At 45.7% G+C, this 21397-nt stretch overlaps 2 protein-coding genes across 2 annotated transcripts in view; one reads left to right on the top strand and one right to left on the bottom strand.

Annotated features, from left to right (window-relative positions):
* The window catches only part of VPS25 (vacuolar protein sorting 25 homolog), a 25397-nt gene extending 13305 nt beyond the window's left edge, over window positions 1-12092 (top strand). Inside the window, exons 3-6 of the mRNA XM_089657531.1 lie at window positions 3092-3145; window positions 8150-8238; window positions 9729-9804; window positions 11694-12092. Coding sequence (XP_089513657.1) covers window positions 3092-3145; window positions 8150-8238; window positions 9729-9804; window positions 11694-11806 — 332 coding nt within the window. The 3' untranslated portion in view covers window positions 11807-12092. The remainder of the gene's footprint in view (window positions 1-3091; window positions 3146-8149; window positions 8239-9728; window positions 9805-11693) is intronic.
* A 4560-nt stretch (window positions 12093-16652) lies between these two features.
* Window positions 16653-21397, bottom strand: part of BECN1 (beclin 1) — a 33763-nt gene continuing 29018 nt past the window's right edge. Inside the window, exons 12-13 of the mRNA XM_089657532.1 lie at window positions 19724-19866; window positions 16653-17175 (exon numbers count right to left, since the gene is read on the bottom strand). Coding sequence (XP_089513658.1) covers window positions 17007-17175; window positions 19724-19866 — 312 coding nt within the window. The 3' untranslated portion in view covers window positions 16653-17006. The remainder of the gene's footprint in view (window positions 17176-19723; window positions 19867-21397) is intronic.

Raw genomic sequence — 21397 nt, forward strand, 5'->3', positions numbered from 1 at the left:
TTAGCAAAGACATGGAGCAGAATACATTTTAGTGTGAAGTTATGACAAAATTAGATTTTTTTTTTTTTTTAATTTTACTGGACATGTTTAACCACTAGCCTACTGGACACTTACAGTTGTGACCAAAATTATTCAACCCCCAATGCTGTAAAGGGGTTTAGGGACTATAGTGTACATTTGGAATTGTATTCAGAATCAAATCCTACAAGGACGTTGTAACTACCCAAATGCAACTAAAATGACATCAATTGTTTATGTAATACAGTAGTAAATGGTTCTTATGTGGTTTCTTCATTGCCACAATTATTCAACCCCTTAAAGACTACCACTCTGAAGAACAGAGGTTCATACAGGTGCTTTCCATCAGGTATTGAAAACACCTGTGGATGTCACCGAGCAGCAATCAAGCATAATAAGCACCAATTAGGCAGCTTTAAAATGACTGTGATACTCAGCTCCTTCTAGACATTTACTGGTGTGGTTACAAACATGGTGAAGGCAAGAGAATGGTCCAGGAAGACAAGAGAAGAGGTGATTTCTCTTCACAGGAAGGGCAATGGCTATAAGAAGATTGCAAAGATGTTAAACATACCAAGAGACACCTTAGGAAGCATCATTCGCAAATTCAAGGCAAAGGGCACTGTTGAAACGCTACCTGGTCGTGGCAGAAAGAAGATGCTGACTTCGACTGCTGTGCGCTACCTGAAGCGTAGAGTGGAGAGAAGTCCCCGTGTGACTGCTGAGGAACTGAGAAAAGATTTGTCAGATGTGGGTACAGAAGTTTCAGCCCAGACAATAAGACGCACACTGCGTAATGAAGGCCTCCGTGCCAGAACTCCCAGGCGTACCCCCTTGCTGTCTCCAAAGAATAAGAAGAGTCGACTGCAGTATGCCAAAAGCCATGTGGACAAACCACAAAAGTTGTGGGATAGTGTTCTGTGGACTGATGAAACAAAATTAGAACTGTTTGGGCCCATGGATCAACGCTATGTTTGGAGGAGGAAGAACAAGGCCTATGATGAAAAGAACACCTTGCCTACTGTGAAGCATGGTGGAGGGTCAATCATGCTTTGGGGCTGTTTTGCTTCTGCAGGTACAGGGAAGCTTCAGCGTGTGCAAGGTACCATGAATTCTCTTCAGTACCAGGAGATATTGGATGGAAACGTGATGCAGTCCGTCACACACCTGAGGCTTGGGAGACGTTGGACCTTTCAACAGGACAATGATCCCAAGCATACCTCCAAGTCCACTAGAGCATGGTTGCAGAGGAAAGGCTGGAACATTTTGGAGTGGCCATCGCAGTCACCAGACTTAAATCCGATTGAGAACCTCTGGTGGGACTTAAAGAAAGCAGTTGCAGTGCGCAAGCCTAAGAATGTGACTGAACTGGAGGCCTTTGCCCATGAAGAATGGGCGAAGATACCCGTAGATCGCTGCAAGACACTTGTGTCAAGCTATGCTTCACGTTTAAAAGCTGTTATAACTGTAAAAGGATGCTGTACTAAGTACTAAGATTGAATGTCACTTGGGGGTTGAATAAAACTGATAATGCTGTGAGCACAGAAAAGACATTTGTGGTTATTTCATTATAACTGTTATGTTATATTTGTCTGACCTACAAGTGCCTCTTTAATGTAAATGTAAGCAAGATGACTGAATGATCAAAAGCAATGTCAAACTGGCCAAAACACTCAATTTCAGTGGGGGTTGAATAATTTTGGTCACAACTGTATACCCCCTTCCTGCCCAGGCCAATTTCCAGCTTTCATTGCACTTTGACAATTGCGCGGCCATGCAACACTGTACCCATATGAAATTTTTATCATTTTTTTTGTGACAGAGCTTTATTTTGGTGGTATTTAATCCCCTCTGGGTTGTGTTTTTTTTTTTTTTTTCTTAAACCAAAAACCACTGAAAATTTTGAGAAAAAAAAACGTTTTCTTAGTTTTTGTTATAAAATGTTGTAAATAAGTGATTTTTTTTCTCCTTCACTGATGTGCGCTAATGAGGCTGCAGTGAATGGCACTGGTAGGCTGCACTGATGGACACTGATAAGTGGCACTAATGGGCACTGATGAGGAGGCACTGGTAGGTGGCACTGATGGGCATTGACAGGCATCACTGATAGGCAGCACTCATATATGGCACTGATAGGCGGCATTGATGCACACTGATAGGCTGCACTGACTGGCACTGATAGGCAGCACTGAGGTGGCACTGACTGGCATTGATAGGTGGCACTGGGTGACACAGGCAGCACAGAGGGGCACTGATATGTGGCATTGATGTGACACTGATGGGCACGGGCAGGTGGCATGGATGAGCACTGAGAGCTGGCACTGATGGACACTGACAGGTGGCACTGCTGGGGCTACACAGATCATCAGGGCACACTGATCGTCAGTGCTCTGATCTGTGTACATGTCCCCTCCGAGGAATGGCTCTCCTCTCCTCTGTCAGCGTGACAGCTCGTGAGGAGAGAAATGCCGATAACTGGCATTTCCGTGTTTACATGTGATCATCTGTGATTTGACACAGCTGATCACAGGACCGAGCCGACATCTTTGGTTCTTTCCGTGGATCGGTGATCCGCTGTGTCCGAGGGACACAGTGCACCGCCGATCGCCGCGCATGCGCAGTTAGAATGGGAGAACGTCATATGACGTCCTCCCAGAACGAGAGAACCGCCTTGCGTCCATCATTTTACTATATGGCGGGCGGGAGGCTGTTAATAGCAAAAAGTCAAAAATACTGTTTTTTTTTTTTTTTTTTCTCAAAATTGTCAAGCTTTTTTTTTTTTCCTATACCACCAAAAGAAAGCTCAATTCGTTGGGGAAAAAAAAAGGACATAAATTTGATTTTGGGTGCAGCGTTGCATGACCGCACAATTGTCAGTTAAACCAACGCTAAACCAACGCAAAAAATGGCCTGGTCAGGAAGGGGGGAAATCCTCTGGAGGGCAAGGGGTTAACTTCACCCTTCCAAAACAGAACCCCTAAATATGTTAATATTTATTAACGATTTATCTTTTTTTTCCCATCAATTTTGAATGTTGCCCATTTGTTGTGGTTCTCCTTAACCTCCTGTACAGGAAAGTTACCTCTGGAGTCTGTTCAGGTGGTTTTAGAAGAGCTTAGGAAAAAAGGTGAGCACATATATGGTGAGAATGTTTCAGCACAATGCTAGTGGGCTTCTAAAGTGGCCCATACATGATTTTTTTTTTTTTTATTAATTTCGTGTTTTTTCGTTCAACTGGTGGGTTAAATGAGGAAATGACTGGACTCCCACACCCCAAATTTCGATGTGGATGAGTGAATCCTCCCACTGAACCTTTGTTTCCTTACAATGGGGAGATTCCCTGCATTCAGAATACACTGATCAGTACTGCCAGCCAGCGGCGCTGATTGCTGGGAAGTTTTCCAACAGACTAGTTGTACACATGTAGATCGACTTCTGTACAGCCAGCCTGCCCATACGTGGATCAAAATTCAGCCAGTTCCTGCCAAACCTGCCCAATTCTGATCCATATGGTGGCTTAAAACAAATCATATGCAGGGAGTTTCATTTTGACAGTTATATTGACATTGTGTTTTGTGTGTTTTTTTTTCCCCCCCATGTATTTTGCACTGGGTGGGGGGGAAGGTGTTCACGATTCTGTGTGTAATGGATGTACATTTTACTTTGTTTGAGATGTGCGTTGAACACGTTTTTTCATGGGGGCACAGTGGCTTAGTGGTTAGCACTTCCGCCTGGCTAGGGTCGTTGGTTCAAATCCCAACCACAGCACCACCTGCCTGGAGTTTGCATGTTCTCCCTGTGCCTGCGTGGGTTTCCTCCGGGTACTCCGGTTTCCTCCTACACTCCAAAGACATGCTGGTAGGTTAATTGGCTCCTATCTAAATTTGTCCCTAGTATGTGTATGTATGAATGTGAGTTAGGGACCTTAGATTGTACACCCCTTGAGGGTTAGGGACTGATGTGAATGTACAATATATATGTAAAGCACTGCGTAAATTGACAGCGCTATATAAGTACCTGAAATAAAATATTTTATGTCCAGATAAGCTACACAAAAAATATAACCTAACGTTTTTCCTACTGTCATATATGAATGCTTGGATCATGATGTGTCCGAATTCAGATTTCTTATGTTTCTCATGGCCAGTTGTAGAAACAGGCTTCTCTGCATGAGGAATTAATAGGGTCGTGCTGCAGGATCCGGCTGACAGGTATGAGTAGGGGTAGTGCACCGGTGAAGGGACGCTGTACATTTCCTGCCTCTCATCCAAACACTCTGGTAAACTTTTTGACAGCTGAGGATGTGTTCTAAATGTCATGGCTGATCATCTATTATCTAGACCAGCCTTCTTCAACCAGGGAGCCTTCTGGGTTCCTCAGGGGTGCCTTGACAAAATGTGTAAAAATTGGCCAATAATTGTGTATGAGCCAGTGGGTGCATTAAAATGGTTGTGAAGGCTCAAGGTTTTGTACCTTCTTGCATTCTATGTGTGCAGCAGTGCCCCCAGCCCCCTCAATACTAACCTGAGCCCCATCGCGATCCTTTGATGTGCATGGGAGCCTCTGCTGTCCTGGGTCTCTGCCTCCTGGCTGAAGTAGCAAATAGGAGCTATTGGCTCCTGCTGCTGGGAATCAGTCAGTCAGCCAATCAGGAGAGAGGGGGGGTGGGCCAAGCTGCAGCTCTGTCTGTGATTGGACACAACATAGCAAGCTGCTTGCTGTGGGGCACCCTACAGGAGGGAGGGGCCAGGAAAGCCTGCGGGGGACCCGAGAAGCGGAGGATCCGGAATTTTCTGCAAAACCACTACACACAGTAGGTAAGTATAACATGTTTGTTATTTTCCAAAAAAGAAAATTATATAAATTTAATTTTACTTTCTGTCCACTTTTTCTGTTACTTTTAATTAAGTTATTTTTACATTTCCTGGATTGTATTTTTAAAATTCATATTCATTTAAATTCATGATATTAAAGTCGAATGTGATACAATTATAAATAAAAAACTGTCCATTATGGTTTGCGGCCAAGTACATCCTGAATTTTGGTTTTCGGCCTAGAATTTTTATTTGGGTACACCACGAACATTAAACCAAAAATAAACATTTCTATTGTTGCTTACCAATTCTTAGATGTGATGGCTGCATTTGTTTTCTTTAAGCCTCCTTTCCTCTAATTTCACCTAGTGATCTAGCAAGATAGTCTTTTTAGAATCACTTTAAGCCTGCCTGTGCACAGCGCACACGCTACGCAGCCCTTGTTGACACAGGTCCCTATCACCATGTATGCAGGACACATACTAGACAACCCTCACTGACACAGGTCCCTATCACCATGTATGCAGGACACATACTAGACAACCCTCACTGACACAGGTCCCTATCACCATGTATGCAGGACACATACTAGACAACCCTCACTGACACAGGTCCCTATCACCATGTATGCAGGACACATACTAGACAACCCTCACTGACACAGGTCCCTATCACCATGTATGCAGGACACATACTAGACAACCCTCACTGACACAGGTCCCTATCACCATGTATGCAGGACACATACTAGACAACCCTCACTGACACAGGTCCCTATCACCATGTATGCAGGACACATACTAGACAACCCTCACTGACACAGGTCCCTATCACCATGTATGCAGGACACATACTAGACAACCCTCACTGACACAGGGCCCTATCACCATGTATGCAGGACACATACTAGACAACCCTCACTGACACAGGTCCCTATCACCATGTATGCAGGACACATACTAGACAACCCTCACTGACACAGGTCCCTATCTTTGTATATGCAGAGCACACTCTACACAACTCTCGCTGACAAAAGCCCCTATTGCCATATATGCAGAGCACACGCTACGCAACCCTCAGTGACACAGGCCCCTATTTCCATATACGCAGAGCACACGCTACGCAGCTCTCAGTGACACAGGCCCCTATTGCCATATACGCAGAACACACGCTACGCAGCTCTCAGTGACACAGGCCCCTATTGCCATATACGCAGAACACACGCTACGCAGCCCTCAGTGACACAGGCCCCTATTTCCATATACGCAGAGCACACGCTACGCAGCTCTCAGTGACACAGGCCCCTATTGCCATATACGCAGAACACACGCTACACAGCTCTCAGTGACACAGGCCCCTATTGCCATATACGCAGAACACACGCTACGCAGCCCTCAGTGACACAGGTCCCTATTTCCATATACGCAGAACTACGCTACGCAGCCCTCAGTGACACAGGTCCCTATTGCCATATACGCAGAGCACACGCTATGCAGCTCTCAGTGACACAGGTCCCTATTGCCATATACGCAGAACTACGCTACGCAGCCCTCAGTGACACAGGTCCCTATTGCCATATACGCAGAGCACACGCTACGCAGCCCTCAGTGACACATTAGGACACAACTCATCATGGAGGCCAATAAAGACTTCAGAGCCCATATGGTTCATCCCCCCATATTCATTTTTTTTTTTCTCTTACCCATTGAACCTATTGGCTATTTGCTTTGTTGACCATCCCTCAATCGGATGGCTTGTTATACACACCCCTAAGTTTTAAGACTTCCTGTGTCTCTAAATGAATGAGAAGAGCAAAAAAATATTTGTAATCCCTGTAAAGCCCTTGTCTTGTACTCTTTTGAGGGACGCATGTCTCACCCCCCCTGTGATCATGCTCTTGGTACTGCTTTGCTGCAAATCTGAGGCATGCTGGAACTAGAAAGGGGTTATGCCCTGGGCTGGCCTAGAGTTTGTTTTCCAATGTGCAATCCTGTAGGTAGCAGTATAACCTGGAGGTTTAAGACTTACTGGGGTAGATTTATGAAGACTGGAGCACTCAGAGTCTGGTGCAGCTTCCAAGTTTTACTGCCAAAGTTTATTTGAACAAGCTGAAGTTGGAAGCTGATTGGTTACCTTGCACAGCTGTACCAGCAGCTGTGCATAGTAGCCAATCCGCTGTTAACCTCAGCTTGTTCAATTAACCCCTTGCCTGCCAGGCACTTTTGCCCCCTCCCTGCCCAGGCCAATTTTCAGCTTTTAGCGCTGTTGCACCTTTAATGACAATTGCACGGTCATGCAACACTACCCATATGAAATTTTATCCTTTTTTTCACACAAATAGAGCTTTATTTTTGTGGGATTTAATCACCACCGAGGGTTTTTATTTTTTGCTAAACAAACGAAAAAAGACAGAAAACGAAGAAACACTTTTTTTTTTCTTTTTCAAAATGTTCAATTATAAAATTTTGCAAACAGGTAATTTTTCTCCTTCACTGATGTGCGTTGATGAGGTGGCACTGATGGGCAGCACTGGTGGGCATTGATGAGGCACTGATGAGGCTGTACTGATTGGCAGCACTGCTGGGCACTGTCTTCATTAGGCAGCGGTGGTGGGCATTGATGAGGAGGCATTGGTTGGCTGCACTGCTGGGCACTGTTTGTCATTATTAGGCAGCACTGCTGGGGCTGTACTGATTATCAGAGTAGATGTCTCCTTTCCACACTTGCCGGTTATTGGCAGTACTTTCCTCACACTGTGACCGCATAAGTAAAGTACTACCAATAACCGGCAAGTGTGCTTACCACGTGATCAGCCGTGTCCAATCATAGCCAATCACGATGTAAAGGGCTCCTGTGATTGGCCCTTTACCATGACATTTGATCAGCTGTGTCTGTCATTGTGTCCTTCAGAGGGCACCAGGTGCGCTCCGCAGCGGGCGTGGTTCTGGGAGGTCATCATATGATGTCCTGTAGATATCATTCCACTATAGCACGGTCAACAAGTGGTTAAACTTTGGCACTAAAACGTGGAAGCTGATTGGTTGCAGAGCTGCACCAGATTTTGCACTCCCCAGTTTCAGTAAATAACCCCCAGCATGTCCCTAAGTGAACTCCTAGAAAGGGATTTTGTGGGGCGTACAAACATTCTATTATAATAAATAATACCCGTTATTAAATTGAGGCTAAACTTCCTCCATTCTGCAGGTAACACAGGAATGTGATATGATGGGATAACAAACAATATACTTTGAAGATATTGCCACCTGCTGATAGTTGTTGTGTCTGAAAATCACATCTTTTTTTTTTTATCATTTCAGGTAATCTGGAATGGTTGGATAAAAATAAAAGCCGATTCTTGATCATGTGGAGGAGACCGGATGAGTGGGGAAAGGTCATTTACAGCTGGGTTAGTGTTGCCTGCCCTCCTTTCCTACACCTTCACTGTCTTTGTTCTTCCCGACTCCTCCCCACCATCTCCTTTGTACCCCTTGTGTGGATGGCAGGGGGTAGATTGTGAATGAGGGAACAGATGAGATCATTTGACCCTGGTTATCTTTTACTAAGCACAGAAGGAAATCAAAGGGAATCCCTATTAAAGCATGTTACAAAGTAATCTCCCTTCCTCTTCTGCCACTGTATATACTGCTGGTTCCTCAGAAGAAGCAACACTACTTTTAGCCCAGGGTTCACACTGATGCGGTGCGAAATTTGCAACGTTTTTTTGTGCGATCACCGCACCAGAATCGCACCCCGTTCACACGAACCGCTGCAGGTGTGTATTTTCAGTTAACGGCACCATTAAATCAGTTCACAAAACATGGAGAGATGTGCAGAATCGGATCACATGGGGTAAACACCCATGCGATCCGATTCTAGTGCGGACCAAACAAAGGGTCCTGCACCTTTTTTTTGGTGTGAATGTGGTGCGATTTGAGCCATACAAAATGTATGGCTCAAATCGCACTGCACAGAATTTGCATGTGATTTGCACAGGAATGTGGTGCAGTTCCTGTGTGAATCACATGCGTGTCATATGTTGCACTGCACAAGTGTGAACCCGGGCTTAAGGTCTTTTTTTTTTTTTCTGTTGCCCAGACCACTTTTTGCACCTAAAGCTGGTCATACACTGATCGACTTTTGTTGAAGGAACTGGGTGGACTGGTCTCGGCCAATCTGTGCCACAGCAATGAAGCCAGTATTATGACAGTTGCGGGTGGCGGCTATCCGTATACAATACTGGCACTGCAGATTTATTTATTATTGGTACTTATATAGTGTCGTCAATTTACGGTGTGTGTGTGTATGTATGTATGTATGTATGTATGTATATATATATATATATATATGTGTGTGTATATGTAATGGTATATTCACATCAATCCCTAACGCTCATAAGGGGCTATCTAAGGTCCCTAACGCACATTCATACATACTAGGGACAATTTAGACAGGAGCCAATTAACCTGTCTTTGGAGTGTGGGAGGAAACCGGAGTACCCGGAGGACACCCACGCAGGCACAGGAAGAACATGCAAACTCCAGGGGCAGGTGGTGCCGTGGTTGGGATTCAAACTAATGACCCCTAGTACTGTCAGGCGGAAGTGCTAACCATTTAGCCACTGTGCTAAATGTGCAATCCATGCTAGTTACATGGACAAGGGGATCGAGTGATTTCCCTTGTGGTCTGAACGAGAAATGTGTACGGCCAGCTTTAGTCATGCGAGTCTGAAAACATGTTTTACGTTCTTCTGAAAGCTACACTGGAAAAGCGCAATGAATCTGCTAGCTGAGATTTCTTGGCCTGACCAACCTGCACCAGAGATTGTCACATAACTGGAAAATCTTAAATTGCTTCACATGTTGCGCTGTCACTATATATGATATGCTTTTTCCGTAGGTTTCAAAAAATGGAATGACCAATTCTGTGTTTACACTCTACGAGCTGATAAATGGCGATGACACAGAAGGGGAAGGTATGGATGCTGCTTTTTCTGTTCTTTTCTGTGTTTGACATTCAGGCATTTGGTTTTGTTTAACCACCTGCCCTCCTGAGGATTTACCCCCCATTCCTGGCCAGGCAATTTTTTGCGATATGGTGCTGTTACTTTGACAATTGCGCAGTCATGTAACATTGCACCCAAATGAAATTTACGTCCTTTTTTTTTTTTTTTTTTTTTTTTATCCCCACAAATTGAGCTTTCTTTTGGTGGTATTTGATCGCCTTTGCAGTTTTTTTATTTTTTGCGCTATTAAAAAAAAGACCATTTTTTTAGAAAAACAATATTTTGGACTTTTTGCTATTAAGTCCAGTAAAAAAATGTAAAAAAATCTAATTTCGTCATAAATTTTGGCCAAAATGTATTCTGCGATATGTCTGCTAAAAAAAATCCCAATACGTGTAAATTAATTGATTTACGTGAAAGTTATAGCGTTTACAAATGGCGGTATATATACTTGTATCTGATGGTTGACTGATCTGGCGCCCAGCAATATCTCCGAGTGTCACTTTTAGTACTGTATCCGTTCTCCCCGGACCCCGCATTCACTGTATCCGTTCTCCCCGGACCCCGCATTCACTGTATCCGTTCTCCCCGGACCCCGCATTCACTGTATCCGTTCTCCCCGGACCCGGCCTTCCCTGTATCCGTTCTCCCCGGGCCCCGGCCTTCCCTGTATCCGTTCTCCCCGGGCCCCGGCCTTCCCTGTATCCGTTCTCCCCGGGCCCCGGCCTTCCCTGTATCCGTTCTCCCCGGGCCCCGGCCTTCCCTGTATCCGTTCTCCCCGGGCCCTCCCTGTATCCGTTCTCCCCGGCCTTCCCTGTATCCGTTCTCCCCGGCCTTCCCTGTATCCGTTCTCCCCGGCCTTCCCTGTATCCGTTCTCCCCGGCCTTCCCTGTCGCCGTTCTCCCCGGGCCCCGGCCTTCCCTGTCGCCGTTCTCCCCGGGCCCCGGCCTTCCCTGTCGCCGGTCTCCCCGGGCCCCGGCCTTCCCTGTCGCCGGTCTCCCCGGGCCCCGGCCTTCCCTGTCGCCGGTCTCCCCGGGCCCCGGCCTTCCCTGTCGCCGGTCTCCCCGGGCCCCGGCCTTCCCTGTCGCCGGTCTCCCCGGGCCCCGGCCTTCCCTGTCGCCGGTCTCCCCGGGCCCCGGCCTTCCCTGTCGCCGGTCTCCCCGGGCCCCGGCCTTCCCTGTCGCCGGTCTCCCCGGGCCCCGGCCTTCCCTGTCGCCGGTCTCCCCGGGCCCCGGCCTTCCCTGTCGCCGGTCTCCCCGGGCCCCGGCCTTCCCTGTCGCCGGTCTCCCCGGGCCCCGGCCTTCCCTGTCGCCGGTCTCCCCGGGCCCCGGCCTTCCCTGTCGCCGGTCTCCCCGGGCCCCGGCCTTCCCTGTCGCCGGTCTCCCCGGGCCCCGGCCTTCCCTGTCGCCGGTCTCCCCGGGCCCCGGCCTTCCCTGTCGCCGGTCTCCCCGGGCCCCGGCCTTCCCTGTCGCCGGTCTCCCCGGGCCCCGGCCTTCCCTGTCGCCGGTCTCCCCGGGCCCCGGCCTTCCCTGTATCGGGTCATATGCCTTCCCCCCCCCCCCCGCCCCCCCAAAAAAAAAACAGATATGTCTTATCAGGGTATAAGAGGGGGATGCTGGAAGAAGGGGAGGATCAGAGAAGTCAAAATCAAACATTCTTTTTACACAATGCAGAGGATTAACCCCTTAGGTTCCACAGTGAGTATAACAAGCATGCTTTACTGCATATACAGACTGTACTGTTGTGGGTTTAGTAACCCTTTAAAGCCAGGGGGCCATTCCTGGCCTGTTAATAATTTATATTGCTGGATGATGCTCTATAGCTTTGTTCCTAATACTTGTGTATTATCTGTTACCCAGAATTCCATGGTCTGGATGAATCCATGCTCCTGAAATCCCTGGAAGCCCTTCAGCTGGAACACAAAGCAGAGATCTTCACATTAAATGATAGCAAGGGTGTGAAGTTCTTTTGATTTAAACCTCACCTACCTGTTTCTAGGCAGCATTCACACCTCTGTTATTACAGGATTTCACTTTTCCAAACCTTTTAAAGAATTAAAATCGGCTATGGGATGTCCGATAAACCTGCCCGGTGGAAGCTGACAACCGTGATGATGTTTCAGCAAAACGTAACTGTAGATAAGTTGTGATATGTATGTACGTCTGTGTATATATGAGATCTTGGGATCAGATTTCCCCAACAATACTTTTTTGGTATGGGTATGTACAGAATAAATCTGTCTTTTTTTTAGCTTGTAATTCTTTGGCAGAATTGCATAAATATGACCAGTAATTACAGATTCATGGGAGGAGCTTTACCTAAAGCCAGAGTGGCCTCAATTGTTTTTACCTGTTTATCTTGCCAGTAACACATCTCCACTATTAGAGTGCCTCACTCTGGATGAAGGAGCACAGGGGACACTTTTAGACAGCAGCATGGGCAGTCTTGGGGGAAGCAGAGTATTAGATGTACTAGCAGATTTAAATACACTAATAAATTGAACCCAAACTCAATCTTTAAAAACAGGTTTTTTTTTTTTCCTATTGAGATAAAGGTTTTACATGAATAAAAAGCTGATCAATGCAAACACCCCTGTCAGTGGTAAATGGTTAGTCTCAGCCCTGTAACTGATACATGTGCATGAGAGCTTCTCTTCCCTCCAATCGACTCTCTCCTCACTGCGCTCTGCTGAGTATAATTTCAGCTTTCCGCCCCCTTTTTTCTGAACTTTCAGAGAAGCTTTAAAATTTAACACTTAGAATGGAAGTAGAGAATACAGCAGATAAACAGGTACAACATATGTAGGAGGATTTGTTCCATCTTTGTGTATCACCTGAGGCCAGTCACTTCACGGGGTAGATGGAAGGGTTTACAACCACTAACACAATCCTAAAAGGTTCCTTTTGTTATTTTCCAAAAAAAAAAAAAAAATGTGTCTATACTTACCTAGTGTGTGTAGTGGTTTTGCACAGAGCAGCCTGGATCCTCCTGTTCTGGAGTCCCCTGCTGCCTCAGGTCCATCACTCCTGTCGGGTGCCCCCACAGCAAGCAGCTTGCTATGGGGGCACCCGCTGTTCCATGTGTCCATTCACACAGGGAGCTGTGGCTTGGTCCCTGCCCCCTCTCTCCTCATTTTGCTGATCGGCTGTAATTGACAACAGTGAGAGCCAATGGCTCCCCCTGTTGTCTCAGCCAATGAGGAGGCAAAGACTCGGGACAGCTGAAACGGCTGTTCACATTGCTGGATTGCGATGGGGCTCAGGTAGGTATGAAAGGGGCTGGGGGCACTGCTGCACACAGGCTCCATGGACACTGGGCTTTTTAACGTCATATTAAAAACATAAGTTTTTCAGATTTTTTTTTTTTTTTTTTTTTTAGCGATTTTCTATTAGCATTTAGCAGCATTTTTTTCACATTTGCGTTTTTTTTGTCAAAAGGTCCAGAAATGCTGGTTTGTAACGATTTACAGCGTTAGAACATTTTTTTACTGCTAAAAACCTCCTCTACAAACCCGCTAGTCCTGGGTTATTTTTCCAGCCAAAAAACCATTGATTACAGTCTGAGTGTATGGACACATAGGATAACATGCTGGGGGGTTTGCTGGCTGTAGAAAAAAAATGTCAAAAGCCAAAAACAGCCGCTGTAAAAATATCCTGTGTGCAGGAGGACTCGTGCATAGAATGTATGAAGGTAAAAAAAACCTTCAGCATTTACAACTTTAACCCCTTCCCGCCGACATCACACAAATATGCGGCCTCACAGAACTGGGCTTTTTTCCGTGGGGCTGCATATTTGCGTACCTGTCTTTAGCAGCGTGCTCCCAGCACTGACACCGCGGTGTCACTGAGAGCATCGGGTCGCGTTCTAATGAATGGGACTTGGGTCACATAATCGCTGTGATAGCCTCTGATTGGCTATCACAGTGATCAGTCACTGTGCAGCCCGGCCCCCTTGTTTTTTTTCTCTCTCTATGAATGGAGAAGAAAGATACATTGTATCTCTCAAAGTCCTGGCATAGAGAGAGAAAAAAAAATGTTTGTAAAAATAAATAAATATTAAAAAATAAAGAAAAATACCTAGATCAAGGTTTGATCTAGTTCAATGCCAGGGTTAGTGTTTAGGTCAGGGTCAAAGGTCAGGATTTAAAAAAAAAATTGGTGTCAGTGTATTTTAGGTAAAAAAGACAAAAACAAAATGCGTACTATGGGCTGTACTACGGGTATAAATAACACACATATATGGTATCGCTGCGATCGTCAAGAGCTGGAGAATTTATTTTGGGTTGTTCTTTGGTGGTAGGTTATGGTCGTAACAAGAAACACACAGCTAAATAAAAAAAAAATATTTTTATTTTTTTTTACTATTTTGGGCCAGATTTCCTTTGATTAAAAAAAAAAAAAAAAAAAATCAGGAGATATCCATTACCATTTACCACCAAATGAAAGCCCAGTTTGTCCTGAAAAAATCAAGGTATAATCCACCTGGATGTACAAAGTAGTTGTGATGATATGTACGGTTTTACTATCACATGTCAATGCTGCAGAATTGGGCGTAGGCATTTTAGATTTGTTTTACCCTTAGGCATGAAGGGGTTAAGCATCAATATCCCCATCAAGGCTACAGGGCGATTCTCCTGGAAGTGACTAGCAACTTGAGACCTAAAGGCACTTTTGTGCGTCCAGCCGCAGTCACTGCAGGCAATTGCTGGCTATCTGAACAGTCACGAATAGCAGCTACACACACGCCTGTGAATCCCAGCCCCAAGATTACATATTTGCTATTGGGATTCACTGCGTAGGTAAACATCCATGCAAATGTAGCCTTACTTGTACCAGGAGAATGCACCAAACAAGCTAAAACAGTCTTCCATGGGTACAGAATCTGGAACATTAATAATTCCAATCTCAAAATCAAGCAAAGAAATTTGGAACCTAAAACCATCAAAATTATTATTTATTCAGAGGTGTAGTGGTTCTTCTAATACAATTATTCCTACATTTCTATGCCAGAACTGCCCGGTGAAGGGAGGTGATGATAGACCTGGTGGATTCTTTACTGAACTTCTGAGCTCAAATGAAGACATGTAGAGCTTCAGATCTAAGATGGGGTGAATGCCCCCTTTTGGTTCTGCCGCAGGAACTGGGGTAACGGCACTGCATTCTAGAGAACCCTCTTGATCTGCTAATTTCTATGGTGACACAGGTAGTTAGGAAGTGATGACCCAAGGAGGGGGCTGAGAGCAAAACTCTAGCTTGTAACCCTTTGAAAATATGACCCACACCAAATATCTGAGATACAGGCAGTCCAGGTGCCTGCAAAGGCTAACAGACATCCCCCCACTTTTTGAAAATTTGCATGCATTTAATTCAAAAGAGGATTTGTCAGGGGGGGTAGACTTGGAGCTCTTGCAACCTTGCTTATGCCATGCGGAGCAAGACTTTATTGGAGTTGAAGGAGCCTCATGTGGGAAATGAGACTGGAAACTGCCTGTCAATGCTGTAGGCGAGGGCTAAAGCCATTTGCTCCCGACATTCTATGACCAGGGGATAAATTACAATAGTAATCACATCCCTTCTGGCAGCCTTAGACCACTCAGTGTCAAATTAACCACACAACCCGAACAGGGTGAAACGCATGACCTGCTGGTGAGAACAGAGCTCTAGAGAGGCCCTTCACTCACTTTTCGGTGGGGTTCTAGTTTGTTAGCGCAGGCCCCTGCTGGATCCTCAGAGAGGGCAGACCAGTTTTTACAAAGTCCTCTGATCAAAACGGGTACAAGACTAATAAGCACTTGAGGGAGTTTTACTATGGAAACACGCTGTGTAGAGAAATACAAAGCAGCATGTCCTTGCTGGCAGGAGAGTTGTTGTTTACACACAGGTCTCTCCCGTCACCTTTACACGGCAATCACCGGGTGCTGGCGGGGAATCTCCGGGCAGCACAGTGGCTAAATGGTTAGCATTTCCACCTGGCAGTACTAGGGTTGTTGGTTCGAATTCCAACCATGGCAGCACCTGCTTGGAGTTTGCATGTTCTCCCTGTGCCTGTGTGGGTTTCCTCCAGGTACTCCGGATTCCTCCTACACTCTAAAGACATGCTGGTAGGTGAATTGGCTCGTGTCTAAATTGTCCCTAGTATGTGTATGTATGAATGTGAGTTAGGGACCTTAGATTGTAAGCCCCTTGAGGGTTAGGGACTGATGTGAATGTACGATATATATATATATATATATATATATATATATAAGTAAAGTGCTGAGTAAATTGACAGCACTATACAAGTACCTGAAATTAAATAAATAAATCTCCGGCAGGGATACGGTAATCGACATCCCTAACCGTCAAGGGGGGCGCACGCTCCCTACCCAGAAATGCAAATCACACACACATATATATATACACACACACACACACACACATTTACACACACACATACGCAGGGGCGGACTGACAACTCATGGGGCCCCCCGGGCAATAGGGGATCATGGGGCCCCTGTGTCCTTGCCCAAACTCAAAAAAGCCTATGAAAAAGGTACCAGGGGCATCTCATGGGGCCCCCTACTGACCCCGGGCGGTGCCCAAGTTTCCAAATGGTCAGTCCGCCCCTGCACACACGTGATTTTGCGCAGCAGTAGTTCTGCTATAGGGCAGGGGGCAAGCGGTTAAACATCAGAGTGTAATGTTGCCCTGAACAAGACCCACATCAGTCAAAACGCGTCCATTCTATGCTGGTTGGAGTGGATAAGGGGAACTGTAAATGAATTTCTTTTACATGTGCCAATTACAGAATATCTCAGTACAGAACGAAAAATATCAGCATTGCATGTCCATACTTTTATTTAATATATGGGGCTAATTCATTATACAGACTGTGGGAAATATATACATACACAAATACACGGTCCCAGAATTATTTGTTAGGACTTAAAATATACATTCTCATTCCTGCTTTTAAAAAATAACCATTCTTTGACATAAAATGGCCACCGTATAAGGTTGACATCAGTGCAACATTTGGAAAAGTTAAAGGCTGCTTTAGCATTGTGTAGACGTGAAAGATCCAGCTCTGGGTAATGACAGCTTAAGGTACAGATATTATGAGAATGCCTTCTCGGCTTCCCAGATATCAATTCATTAAATAGGTGATGCGGTCCATCCAACATCCCCCTTGAGTCACTTGTTGTAGAACTGTGAGGAGACCCATGCCAATCCCCACTTCAGGTTGGTCAGCATGAACTTCAGGGCCTTGGTCCACTGCTCCTCAGAGTTGAATTGTGTCTTAATAGAATAGGATCCGCCGCTGCAACCGGTGTCTTCAATTTTGCCCTTCTCAACATCCATCCTGTCAGGATATGCAAAAAAAATGAGCTATTACTACCTAGAGAGTTGAGTTCTTGGTCTGCAACAGACAGAACCACTACAATATTCCATCAACATCAGTAACCAGCATGTTACAGAAGGGGTTTTCCACATTCAACCATCATATGGACAACTATCAGTAGCAGCCAAGTAAAGCTGGCCATACACCAATTTATTATTTTTTCTTCAGCCAACAAATTCCTCAATTCACACAAATGAGGTGGATTTGGGTATTATACCCTGAGACATTGTATTCTAAGAGCAGCACCTGCAAGTGTCAGAATACACTGATCAACGGCTGCAGCTTGCTAGGCCAGCTTGTCCCTTGGACAGAAGTCATCAACTTTTGTTGAGAAGGGATGGCCATACACTGATCAACATCCAGCCAGTCCCGGCTGAACTAGACCAATTTTGATCAGTGTATGGCCAGCTTAAGTGGTGAGCAATGACGCATTTCAACTAAAAGCAGGGAAAGCATCTTTGTGGTTCCAAAATGCTCAGGGAGGGCAATTATGTGCAATGTACCCTCTAGTTGGGCAAATTGACTGCATTTAATGTGTTATATCCGTAGGCCACAAATGTCCCCCCCCAATTCTAATGTTGAAAGTCGATTACCCTTTGGTGGGAGGCAACTCCAATCTCTCTCTTACCATTGGAATTCTACATGCCCCACGGTGCATTGTGATTCTACGTAGTTATACAGTTAGTCTGGTTAAAAAAGACAAGTCCATCCAGTTCAATCAATAGGAGGGAAAAAATTATATACAATCCTATACCCACAGTTGATCCAAAGGAAAAAAACCCAATATAGCATGATGCAATTTGCTCCAGCAGGGGAAAAAAATCCCTCCCTTCCAGGGGAAAACAAATCGCCCAAGAGGCAATCAGATATTCCCTGGATCAACTTTACCCATAACTATCAGTATCCCGTTATATTTTGTGGACTTAGAAAAGAAATCAGGCGTTTATCAAACAAACAATCTACAGAGCTGGCCAGAACCAACTCTTGAGGGAGTCTTTTCCACATTTTCACAGCTCTTACTGTGAAGAAGCCATTCTGTTTTTGGAGGTTAAATCTCTTTTCCTCCAGACGTAAAGAGCTGCTCTAGCTGCTAAATCACCATTTTGTCTTGCAAGGTGTCCTGTGATGTCATGGCTACAGGGTGGTGAAACCACAGCACATGGGTACACACTATCCAAACACACCAAAATGAAATTTAAGAAAAAAAAAACACAACAAGGAATGTATTCATGCAGAGATAAAAAAAATACTGATAGGATGTGAATGTTAATCTCCTTTTATGGCAACATATTAAATTCTATTACTATTGCATGAAAAAAAAGATACCGTATTTTTCATTCCATAAGATGCACTCCCCCCCCCCCAAAAAAAATGGGCGAATAATATGTCTGTGCGTCTTATGGATTGGCCGGCCCAGTATTCCCGCCACTGCCGTGTTAGAATACCAGGCTGCCGCTCGGCTCTTCTGTGCAGCAGGACCCACTGCTCGGTACTACCTGTTCCTTGGTCCAGTGGTGTCCTCGCCATCTTCTTTCCCCAGCGCCAGCATCTTTAGTGTGGGCACCCAGCTGTGACAGCTTGCGGCTTCACACTGCGCATGCGTGAAAAGCGATGTACTTTGTGAATGGTTCGGCAGTCTTCTGGGACCTGTCACGCGTCCTAGAAGATGGGGAGGGAGGACAACTCCGCAGAAGTGGGAAAGGGTACCTGTCATATTCTGGTACCTGCTCCCCCCCCCTTCCGCTACCTCAAGGTCTGCAGTCTCTGGTCATCTCCTGTACTGTGTCCGCAGTCTCTGGTCATCCCCTGTACTACGTCCGCAGTCTCTGGTCATCCCCTGTACTACGTCCGCAGTCTCTGGTCATCCCCTGTACTACGTCCGCAGTCTCTGGTCATCCCCTGTACTACGTCCGCAGTCTCTGGTCATCCCCTGTACCGTGTCCGCAGTCTCTGGTCATCCCCTGTACCGTGTCCGCAGTCTCTGGTCATCCCCTGTACCGTGTCCGCAGTCTCTGGTCATCCCCTGTACCACGTCCGCAGTCTCTGGTCATCCCCTGTACCACGTCCGCAGTCTCTGGTCATCCCCTGTACCACGTCCGCAGTCTCTGGTCATCCCCTGTACCACGTCCGCAGTCTCTGGTCATCCCCTGTACCACGTCCGCAGTCTCTGGTCATTTCCTGTACCACGTCCGCAGTCTCTGGTCATCCCCTGTACCACGTCCGCAGTCTCTGGTCATTTCCTGTACCACGTCCGCAGTCTCTGGTCATTTCCTGTACCACGTCCGCAGTCTCTGGTCATTTCCTGTACTACGTCCGCAGTCTCTGGTCATTTCCTGTACTATGTCTGCAGTCCACTGGTTCAGAATATTTTTTTCTTGTTTTCCTCCTCTGAAACCTAGCTGCGTCTTATGGAGCGAAAAATACAGTATATTATGGGTTTAGTCAATGAAAAGTGTAAAATGCAATAAAAATGTGTAAAGTGCAGCCTACCACATTTCAATTTACTGACCGGTATGGCAGACAGAAACCAGTGTCCCCTCTTTCCACTTCTTCCTTAAACTGCTGCACACAGTCCAGAAAAGCCACCATCGCATGGTCAAATTTGTTGTCCCAGAAAAATCTTAAACCTCCTGAACAGTAAAGTGGAAGCTCCTGGTAAAGAAGACACAGTATGGAGTAAACAAGACATCCTGTTCTCTAGGACAGTATTTATCAACCTTTTATCAGTCAAGGCACCCTTTAAATTATGGGAAATCTCAAGGCACTCTTTAAAATTTTCAAGGCACCCCATTCTAAAATGTAAATGTAGTCCTGTTAATTTGTGTCCTCCTGTCGCTGTCCTCTAGAGCTAAGAACTTCAATACTCTGCTACTTTGGGCTCAGTGCCTCTTGATTCCCAGCCTTGTCTACTAATATGTGTATGAAGTTGGGAAGAAAGGTAACGCAGGAGGAGAACGAGGCGAGTATGTCCACTGGGGAAACTGTACAAGCATACTGATTGAACGAAGGGGGCTTGATCACACAATATGGGTACAGCAAGTCGGTTTATAATGTACAGGTATTCATTGCTCCCTTACCTTGGTAGGTCCACCATATGTATTATATGGCATGCCTATAATTATAGTATATTTTACATACCTTCAAATCATTTTCTTGGGAGTTCATTAAGGACATAGGAATTCAGATACAGTCGGGTTGTATCAATCAGAACCCACCAAAACATGTGAAACAACAACAAATTCCTGAAAAGAGAAGAACAAGCTGCAACAAGGATGTGGTCAACAGATAAAAACTCGGAACAACTACCAGGAGACAACAGGTCTCAGTGTGGAACCAAGGACAAAATCTAGGCCCAGGCAAGGTCTACATGAGAAGGTCCAAATCCTTACAACCCTAACCCTTAGAATAAAGGCAGGAAAACTCCCTAAGGGGTTGCGTAGCCAGGCAACCAATCTACCAATTATGCCTAATGAGGCATATCTGAGAATAGGTGGTATGCGGGAAACCTGACAACCTAAAGCTGGATCCTACAAAGTCAAATGTGGCTGAAGGAGCAAGGAGTAGGGTTCAATTAGTGTAGGAAAGGATGGAAGTTGACTGCCGTCCCAGACTGGGGAGGAAGAGACCACCAGAGGAGGAGTTACATTAAAACACCCCCAATTGCTTAGAGGTCAAACTTTCTACAGAGCATGCCTAACCTAGACCATAGACATTGGTCTAGAAAGCTCCTAATCCCTCAATGTCCCATAAGGCATCAACATCTGAGGAAACTAGGGACAGGAATCACTGCCAAACAGCTAATGTTATGCAGCAGCAGAAGGTCAGAACAGGTGAAGGCATCTGGAGAACTTTCCTCAAGTGGCTGCAAGTCACTCAAAACAGAATAACCTAATTCCAGATGAAAAGGTCCCCATTAAGGTAAACTCTATCTGCAGCAGGAGATACTTGCAGCAGAAAGACGGAATTCCACTTGTTAATAATCCAGGGAGGGTAAAGGACCCTCTGGCAATGATCACCTCCTGCTACATAAGATCTGGAGGGACAGAGGGAGGACTCCCATTCATTCAGGGGCAGAAAAACTGCAGCACTAAGATGGTGTCCAATGAAGTCCAACCTGGGAGACTTGGTTAGGGCTGATCCCCTGACATGGATAAAACTTTTCTGAAGAACCATATGGCAGGCC

This window comes from Staurois parvus, unplaced genomic scaffold (assembly GCF_062004578.1).
Source record: "Staurois parvus isolate SC_StPar_1 unplaced genomic scaffold, SC_StPar_1.0 ptg001008l, whole genome shotgun sequence".
In the NCBI taxonomy this organism is placed as follows: domain Eukaryota; kingdom Metazoa; phylum Chordata; class Amphibia; order Anura; family Ranidae; genus Staurois; species Staurois parvus.